At 32.6% G+C, this 10,375-nt stretch overlaps 1 protein-coding gene across 2 annotated transcripts; it reads right to left on the reverse strand.

The window, feature by feature from the left end:
* Positions 1 to 557: 557 nt before the first annotated feature.
* On the reverse strand, positions 558 to 9,122 carry LOC128177032 (SITS-binding protein-like). 2 transcript variants are annotated; one of them, XM_052843543.1, is made up of 3 exons: positions 9,016 to 9,122; positions 7,010 to 7,196; positions 558 to 6,321 (listed from the first exon to the last, which is right to left on the reverse strand). In XM_052843543.1, the coding sequence occupies exons 1-3, from the start codon at positions 9,063 to 9,065 to the stop codon at positions 4,318 to 4,320; spliced, it is 2,241 nt and encodes a 746-aa protein (XP_052699503.1). In that variant the 5' UTR covers positions 9,066 to 9,122; the 3' UTR covers positions 558 to 4,317. The 2 variants fall into 2 exon arrangements, with proteins under 2 accessions (XP_052699503.1, XP_052699504.1); XM_052843544.1 differs by lacking the exon at positions 9,016 to 9,122 and adding an exon at positions 7,893 to 7,945.
* Positions 9,123 to 10,375: the final 1,253 nt, after the last annotated feature.

The following is a 10,375-nucleotide window of genomic DNA, read 5'->3' on the forward strand; positions in this document are numbered from 1 at the left end:
TAGAGGGCTTCGTGGACATCATAACCATGCAACTGGTTTTTTCCTCACATGCGTGGGAGTAGAGAAGAAATTTTTGAAAATTTGGCTTTTTTTGCATATTTGGCCCCGCCAGTGGCACCCCAAGGGTGGTAGAGCCATGAATTTCACAATTTGGATTCTTCTTACCATAGAGATGCTTCACACCAAAAATGGTAACGATTGGCCTGGTAGTTTTCAAGAAGAAGTTAAAAATGTAAAATTGTTAACGCACGACGCACAGACGCACGACGACGGACGAAGACCAATTGCAATAGGTCACCTGAGTGACTCAGGTGACCTAAAAAATGTACTTTCGATCAGAGGTCAGCCATTTTGTGATGATGTGTTATTCAACATTAAATAGCTTCACTTATTCATTTGACTGGTAGTGCCCTTTTTGAAGTTATGAAAAGTATATGACATCTTAATTCCATTTGTATTGCAGAGTCTGCCCGAAAATCAAACAATGTCAGAACGACGAAAAAGGGCCTGTTGAATCAGAATTTCCCCGTTTGTCATACAATATCAGAAATGTAAAACAATTTTCAACTGTTTATTGTTATTGAAAAATTTTAACAGCTACAGTAAATAAATAGCAAGTTTAAATAACTTTATACTCAAAATAAACGTTTCATGACCTTTGAAATAATTGACTGCACAGCATGCTTAGAACAGTTATTTAACAACAGCATTTTCAAAATAACACCCGTTTCATAAATATTGCATGTAAAATGCTAACTTAAAGGTACTAGTATAATATCGCTGAACCAAAAGTCACAGTATTTTGAAAATCACATTAATATCTAAGAGTTTCAAACTGAAATCAATTTTCAAAATGTTCAAAAACAAAAATGTACATAATTGAATGAAGACATCATTATAAAAAAAATGAATACAGGAATTTTTGGTAAGCAACCCTTATATAAGACAACATCCATTTTATGAAAAAATTTAAGTGTTAAAAACTTATCGACTGAATACATCAAATCATTGCTATTGTTTCATTATCACCTAAAGTCAGTAGGCATTTGATATAATCAAAATACCGATCTCTTCAAAAGCACAGGGTTCAGCGCCATTGTACAGATCTGTATTTTAATATAATATAATCAGAGTGCAATTTAATATGAAATGGAATAAATCTGCAATGATATTAGAAAAGCAAAATATAAGTGGTTTATTAATTGTTAATATATATATATACACAAGTATAATTCCGATATCAAATATTGGCTTCATAATTTCTATGTAAATGCATGCAAGTTGATGTATAACTGTTTTCAAAGTTTCAAAATGCATTGTTAAACTGAACACGTTTGTTTGAATTGCTAAAAAAAAATTAAAGTAGAACTACCAAGAACTAAATAAAGAGTTCTTATTATTTTGTTTCTTAATTTGTTTGTTTATAATGAATACTTAAAAACTTGCTGAGACTCTATCCTCTTAAGATTCTAAAACTAATGTTAATTTTGGATTTCCTTTACATGTACTACAAGAAGTAAATAGATTATTTTAATATCAATTATGCATTTTTAAACAATTTTTAACTATTCGAGTTAAAAATGTGCTCATTTATTTGTGAATATTGATAATCCATTATTCAATATATGTAAGAAAATATGTCAAAGTAAAATGCACCAAATATATATATATATATATATATATATATATATATATATATATATATATATATATATATATATATATATATATATATATATATATATATAAATTCATATTAGCTAAACTACCACTTCGACTGTGAAGACTTAATTAAATGCAAGACTTAGTTTTTGAGAAAATTGTTGGAAAATATTTATGAGTATTTTGTGTTGCAGGTTTGAAATTTTATCAAAGATGTGGAAATTGTTAGATACCTTTGTCTTACTGCACATTTGCCAAAAAAGTGATATTTTCAACACAATGTCAAAATGAAAAAAAAATGAGTTATTAAGATGTTCCTTTTTACCTTCTATTTGCTATCAAAATTAAGCTAAATGAAGTTACTTATTTCCAATTAAAAAAAAATTAATGAGAAGCACAAATGCCTTACTTGGATTTGCAACCATAAATGTAAAATATACTAGTCCATGTATAAAGAAGAAAAAACCTCGCAAAGAACACACCTCATTTGATATTTGAAACGAAGAATAACATTTTTTTTCTAAAATTGAATTACTGTTTAAGAAGATCTGCTATTAGTTTGAATGTACATATATTAGGGTTTTTTGTGATATTTACTTTCGAGTTCCTATATCATAAAAATAGTTTTTGAAACTAAAGAATATATCATCAAGATGAAAACGTTGAAAAGCTAAGTTTTTGTTAATTATCACATAATACAGTATTTATAAAATATTATGCGTAAACAAAAAACAAAAAAAGATCTATACTATATACAGGGTTATTTTCATCCCACGTAATTTTCGCACTTCTACATTTAAAACCAGTTTCGCCCCATCTTGAATTTGCCCAGACACAGGGGCATTTATAACATGGGGGCGAATATTTTCCTTTATACAGTAGTTAGAGTAACCAAAAAAATGTTACTTCTGACATATGTTAATTCTTTTTTAACAGTTTCAAAACAATTGAGACATTTGAAAATGTATAAATACAATATGAAGAATTTTAAAACAAAAAAGCAATCTAAAAACTCTTATTTACATTCTTTCTCACTACAATCTAAACTGTATAATGTATTGTTTATTAGTCAACAAATATGGATCTCATAGACGTGCAAGACAATTGATCCATTAATAAAGTTAGGCCAGTTGAAAAGAATGCAAGAATATGCATTCTACATTTTGTGATGACAATAATTTGAATTACTAGTAATTTAAAGACAGACAGTTTGCTGTTGTAAAACTTCATAAGAAATTTCTCTCTTCATTGACAATAAAAGGGGCATTTCAGAACATGTATATAATATTCGTTTTCTATCCCTGAAGTACATGTACAGTCAAACTTTGTAATCTGGAACAAGATGGGACTGTTTAAAAACTTTGAGATATCTGAGTATACGAGATATCTAGGTTAAAAAAATGAAAAAAAAAATGGTGGTTTGGACTTACAAATCACTTTGACATATCAACTGTATTCGAGATATCAGTGTTCGTGATATCGAAGTTCAACTGTAGTACATCAAGGACAAATTGTAAGTAGTAACAATGGGGATAACATAGTTTGAATGATGTAAAAAAAAATAGTTAAAGCAAAATAGCTATTTGGATCTCACACAGCAATATACAATAAATAAATTTGTAGCAAATTAACACATAATTTTAAAAGGATTTCTTTACAATGATACTATTCTAGTAACTGCTAAATCTCAAAGAAATTGTATACACAAGGTAAACTTATAACTACAGGTACACAATCAACATTCTAAGCATGATAACAGCAATAATTAACAGTCCTGATCTCATAATTTGATTATGCATAACAAATGAACATCATATCTTTGTTCATAATTGGAGGTAATGCCAAACAGATCACTGCACACAAGCTATAACGCATGGAATGAATTGAGAATTCTAAATATATCCCCATGACTAGAGAGATGATGAAGACATATTGCAAGAGAAAAACATGTACGCATATATGCATATTGAAAAAATACATTAACAAGAAGAACAATTTCTAACAGCTAAAAACATGTAACCAGCTTTCCATGGGTGAGGATTTGAGTTTTCATAACAAATTGAACACCATTAATGGGCATGACTACAAATTTCATTGATACTGTACACATACTACATTTGGCTGTGTATTCTTTTTTTTACGTTTTCGGCAGAATGTGGCTTCCACTAAAATCAAGTGCATCGCTAAATGCCATGCATATATTTATAAGAATAGTCATGCACATTCAGGAATATGCTAATTCAAATTCAGACCAACTTGTTCAAAAACTATTTCCGCCAAATATTGTACCCGCCAAATATAATATGTTTACAGTATTGCACAGAAATGTAATTTCGTTACTTTAAAGATCAAACAGCCTTTTCAGTACAACCATTCTTTAATGAATATGTATTCAACAGTGCATTATGGTATCCCCCGCTGGCAGCACAACTTTTTTTTATTCATATATAAACAACTTTGAAAAAATAAAATAGAACTGGAATTGATAACCTTCCAAACTGAACCCCAAAAGTTCATCTACTGATACAGTACATAAATATTACATAAAATGAATATAAATGTAATATAAATTCTTCTTTCGATCATTGGTTACTTTAAAATATTTCAAAACCTGAAATTCATACTGAAATTATGTTATGGAAAAACAACACAACCTTAATCATCTGAACTTGCTATTGGATGTACATCTTTTCTTAAAAAATATGGAATTTCAAATGCAGCCACATGAAACTTTCTTAACCAACCGCCAGCGGCAAAATTCCTAATTGTCCCATTTCTGAAATGGTGTTGCCAAACACTTTTGACAGCTGTTTCTGGCAAATAGATATCTCTAAACCTCTGACCCGAGCAGAAAACTGGTGCTACTAATATATCATCCCCAACTAAAAATTGATCTGCTATAGTGAATGTTTTTGGATCAGGTGTTATCCACCAAATAGGTCGGATAAGGGGCTGGTCAGAGTTTACCAAATATTTCTGAAGATCTATTTCTCTATAAATTGACTTGTGAAGACCAAGAATTTCATTACTTGCATATGAGAGAATGTTTTTGTTTTGAATAAAAGCTGCAACAGGAGGTTTCATTGCTGGAATGAAAGTAGAAACCTGTAGCCATCTTAAAAGTATTTCTGGATCTACGTTATCATTCATAGTTGACAAATCTAAGGTTGAAACAAGGAGAGGGTATCCATATAATGATACCGTAAGTAAATTTGGAATACTGTTAGACAGACAAATCTGGGAAGCATTTTTCTCGCTAGGAACTTGTTTGAAGCTGATTTCAATTACAGAGGGAATGTTTTGAGTTCTGTAGGTTGCTTCTTGAAAATTGGGCCATGCTGTCAAATTGCCTAACAAATTCAGCCAATAAGTATATAATTCTTTTGTTCTGCTTGGCCGGTTATTTTCCAGTCTATCAACTGATGGTACAGTAAGTAAATTAAATTTCTGAATACTAAAACTAACCATAAGCTTAGAAAGCTCTTTCAAAAGAAACCTTTGTACATTACGATTCCACAAATCCCATATTGCACATTGTGTATCCCTATAGTTTTGTAAATAGGTGGCATCGCTAAAGGAGTTTTCAATAAACATCTTGGATCTTATACCAGGAACAAAATTCAAAGACTCAAATGAAGAGACAGGGAACACATTGAACAGCATACTACATTTTAAATTTTTAAGCTCCTCCAAAGACTTTGCAATGTCTGAACTTATTTTGAAATCTCCAAAATGACTAACAAATTTTAAAGGTATTTCTATCAAACTACAACTAAGATTATAGCTAGTTGTAGCATTCACAATGAAGTCAATTAACTCTTTTGTATCCTCTATTACAAGACTCTGGGTGTCCCAAATGAAATCCATTATCCATTCAAGGTCTGTATTATTGAAAGAAACTGCAGGTTGCAAGCCAAATTTTTTCGATGTACCAATGTGAGCCTCTTTCATGGATGATCCTTGACAAAGAGCATATTCAAGAGAGCTGGATGTTTCTTTAGAAACAGGAGAAAGACAGAACAAATTGTTGTTGGAATGATTAAAAGATACCTGCACAGAAACATCATTGATGATATAAAATGTTGTTCCTGTACTAGACAACCAATAATAATCATAAATGTCACCAATGCCCTTGTTGTGACCAGTCAGTATTGCCCGTTTAGAGATTTGCATATTCTGTATAGGCCAAGTGTTTCTAGATGGATTCTTGTTATTTACAAAGCCATACCAGAAGCCATGATTTAGCTCAAGACAGTCTTCTGGTAAGAAAGAGGTCAGGTTCTTCCAGCTGACATGGTAACACTGTACACCATACATCTGTGAAGACCGTAAATTGAGGGCTGTCCCATCAGCCAGAACGTAGCAGTATTTGTTTGAAGGGTTTTCACATTTGTCATTCACCGATGTATCTTTCACTAGTGTCTTAAGCTCAACGCCACCAAGATTTAATTTGATGGCATTTTCTTCTTCTCTTAGATTTAGGAAAAGTTCTAGTTCATCTGTATCGAAGGTGAAGAGGCCGTCTTCCTTCATGATTTCACCACCGCCTTCATGCAGCGTCCATATAACAATGACTCCAATGGCCATCACAAAGAACATCAAGGTTACTGAGAACTTTAAGATCTTTTTCCTCCAGTTTGGTATCTTCATGTTGTGGTCCTGTACACAAAATGATGAAGACGTTATATAGAGCATTTCTAAATTTATGTCATTGAGCTGTTACTATACTTTGCAATTTGATTGGATGGGAGAAGCTTATGTCACCTAAGGAGCTGAGATGCCAATGCCGTGCAAACATTTCATTTTTTTGATAATTTTCAGATCAAAGTTTGACATACAACTTTATTACCTTTCTGTAACAACTCCATTCATATCAATGATGAGATGGGAGATATAAGGTACTTATCAAAACTTTAAACTTGCACATAGTTACATTAAGTTTCAGAGCCAGATAGGTCCAGCAAACAATTCCTCTATGCTGGACCTATTGTCCTGCTTGTTAGTGAAGATATTGACATTTTTGGTCCATTTGTTCTCAAGAGAAAGTTTTTAAAAAAGATAATTAGCACCCATTTTCACAAGACCTTTTCCCCTCTTTATACAACATCATGCATCTCCACTGCAAAAAGATTGTGTCACTTCATTTGAAAATTATGATTTCCATTCATCTAAAAGAGGTTTTGTGTGAATTTTAATTCAAATGGGCCAAAATGTTTTAAGCAAAAAGTTGAAAAATGTGAAATGTTTACAAGGTAGATATTAGGAATGAAAGAATAGTTTTAAAGAAAATAAGAACTTACAATATGTCTTTTGTATATTGTTTTAAGAAGCACAATTAATAACTTACTTCTGTCTTGGCATCTGTTGACTTAGAACTTCGACTATGAGAACTTAGTGTGTTACTTCTGCCCTCCACACTCGGGGATGTTGTTTTCAGAGGGAGCTGAGCTCCTTCCACAGGAGTACTCACATACTTTGTCTTGTTTAAGTTATCATCATTGCCAGATGCAAGCAACTTGTCATTCTCATGCTCACTGTCAATCAAAAGTCAATTATTAATTATTAATTAATTATATTAATCATTATAATTATCAAATAGAAAAAATCAAGCCTAAAAAAGAGAAATCTTTGTATTTTTTATACTATTGAATGAAGATCATTTAAGCCCAGAGATATTTATAAATATCAAATAATTTAAGAGAATGTGCTGCATAAATATCTTGGGACATACAATGTACTATAATTAATCTTATTTCTTAAACCATTCTTTATAAATATTCAATTCAACAAAATTCCTCAAACATTAAACTACTCGTTATTGTCACTTGCATCTGTTATTCTACATTCAAGCAGTGTATTGATTGTCTTACAACATGAGTAACACAATATAACATTCATTAATTATTTATCACTTACACAATGAATTAATCAAACTCCCTTCTAAACATTTTATTATAAATAATAATTTGTTACCACATTCGACCGCTGTTTTTCAATCAAAAGATGTGTGTGTGGGTTTTTTTAAAGTTTGCTTCCCCAATGCCTATGGGACAATCAACAACCTCCCAAGACCTTCACCAGTTCACCATTTTTACGATAATCAGTTGTTGATTGTAAATAGAAAACTCGTTAAACATCGATTAATTCTCATTCTTCAATACCATGATTACTGTCAGTTGCCAAACATTTTCCCACTTTCATTTATACTCATTGTGAAACAACAGTTTTACCATAAACTCTCCGGTGTGTTTTCGTTTCTCGATCCCATCGTCCATAATGTTAATGATTCTTAGTCTATTCGACGCTTGAAAGTCATTCGGAAACCTTCACGGTTTATCAGAGAGAGAGAGAGAGAGAGAGAGAGTTCCATAATAAAACATTACTGCAGTATATGTGACACATACAATGTAGTTCTGACAGTTCATGCACGAATCCAGAATTTATTTCTTGGGGGGGGGGGGGGGGGGGGGGGGGGAGAGATAATTTTTTTTTTTTTTTTTTTGGGGGGGGGGGGGGTCCGAGGCCTATTTTCGGTAATTTTATCAACTTCGAATTCCCCCACCCCCTAGATCCGCGCATGTAGTGAATAGGGCTCCCTTGATATTAAATGCACGTTAACAAATGCACGTACTAACTTAACCCCTTTGACTTAACCTGGGGGGGGGGGGGGGTGTTGTAGGGGGAGTGATCCACGCTTGCCTGTCAGTTTGGATCACATTTTAATATCCGGGTATTCTAAAGTAATCTTATCCTTTGTCATGTTAGTGATATTTAAATGGATTGACACCAACATACATGTATATACGTGTATTAAAAAGTTACATATTTATTAATACGTAGGTGATTAATGAGTCGTTCTGCTGCATGTAATAGGGGTTATCCCACTGTGTTGCTGCGTGTATTATAAAATATTACTAGAAGATATGTACCTGTGATAAAATTAATGTATGTAAAGATTATCAAGCATTACATTGTACCTGTATACACATAAAATGAGTTGGTTAGTTTTGTGTTAGTGATGCCTTTTACGTACATGTATATATACAAAGTAGCATGTAGGCCTACTATTCGATTTTGAGACTATATAGAATGTTAAATATTCATTTAAGTATATAATGCTTGCCTTTAAACAACAGTTAGATGTAAGCTTGTCCACGACATATTGCATAATATGGGTATCATTCACACCTGCCTTGAAACTAAAGTACGAGCTCAATTCTATATAATAATACGTTTATTTATTGCATTGAAATTTCCAAAAGGCTTGTAATTGATTCTAGAGGCCGTACATGCACGACAAAACAATATTAAAAATAAGATTTTACTGTTTGGCCATACAGAGCAAAAACTTACCTGAAGCGCACCGTTTTCACCTTAGTAATTCCTGTTTCTTCTGCAAACATTTTATGACGAGCAAACGCAAACGGAAAATCGACATTTTCGAACAGGAATCCTGCTTCGGTTATTTTTTATCAATAATGTGGAGAAACAAATAACAAAAAGCCCAAATGATTTATTAGGCTGGACTCTGCAAAAAAAAAAAAAACACAACCGCTTCCCTCTGTCTGGCGGGATATGTCTGGGCATAAACTTGAATTTTTATCAACCATAACTTATATCATCGATAGAGGGCCGAATCGTCTGCGAATAACTGCCGGAATTTAATTAGTATTACTTATCCCTTGGGGAACAATGCTTAAGAAGAATCAGATAACCAGTGTTCCCAGAGGTATAGACTTGACTATGTACTTACACTATGCATGCAAGTCAAATTGCACGGAATACGAAAATCTGTTTTCTGTCTCAGGTACTTGGCGGAAATGCCGATGTACGACCCGTGTATATTCGATATATAAATATGTTTATCATGTATATCGATCAGTTAGTATAATATAACTCGCTTATATATAAAATTATGGCGCAATGCTGATGTCGATTCAGTTGCAGTTTTGCAATGAGCAATAATTATAAGTGAACTCTGGTGAGAGCAATATCTGTAATGATGAACAATTTTTTTTATCGCATGCATATAATTGCTCTATAGATAGGCCAACATACACATTTGTTACAAGAATAATCAATTAACTTACAAAGACGCTGAATCAAACATAATCTTTAAGATTAACCATTTCCATCGATCGGGGTTTTCTTATCTTTTTTTTATCATGTTAATTTTGCTTTAATTTTTTCAAATATATAGTCTTTTTTTTTACATCGAAAAAGTCACTGGTCTGTATAAATGTACATTAAAATACATCTACCGAGTTTTTTTCTCTATTCTTTAAGAAAACCGGTTCTGATTCATAGCTCTGTAAAAACTGACAGAACTGAAATCTAAACGATCCAGTTCTAACCAGTTTCTTCCTAGAAATATTCCAACCAAGAACCAGCAACTTTGGTCAGCAGCATACAAGACTCTTGTACGCCCACAGCTTGAGTATGTTGCAGCGTTTGGGACCCTCACTTGGCCACACATACTAACCAAATTGAGGCAGTACAACGCAGAGCAGCGAGGTGGGTGATGTCTGACTATAGCAGGACATCAAATGTAACAAGTATGCTACATACCCAAAGTTGGAGAAGCCTACAGTTAATTAGGAGGGTCGATGCCAGATTTGTACTTATTTACAAGATCATTCATGGCTTAATAGCCATTCCTACGGTTCAACTAGTCCCCCGTGGTAGGATTAATCGCTCAACTCACTCCTTTACT

The sequence above is a fragment of the Crassostrea angulata genome, chromosome 3, assembly GCF_025612915.1.
Source record: "Crassostrea angulata isolate pt1a10 chromosome 3, ASM2561291v2, whole genome shotgun sequence".
Classification (NCBI taxonomy): domain Eukaryota; kingdom Metazoa; phylum Mollusca; class Bivalvia; order Ostreida; family Ostreidae; genus Magallana; species Magallana angulata.

Bases quoted from the DNA above. Each gene is read 5' to 3' on its own strand.
- LOC128177032 (XM_052843543.1), bottom strand. From the start codon at position 9,065: ATGTTTGCAGAAGAAACAGGAATTACTAAGGTGAAAACGGTGCGCTTC. The intron at 7,197-9,015 runs GTAAGTTTTTGC...TTTGATTGACAG, and splicing joins GTGAAAACGGTGCGCTTCAG to TGAGCATGAGAATGACAAGT. The intron at 6,322-7,009 runs GTAAGTTATTAA...TTTTGTGTACAG, and splicing joins CAACAGATGCCAAGACAGAA to GACCACAACATGAAGATACC.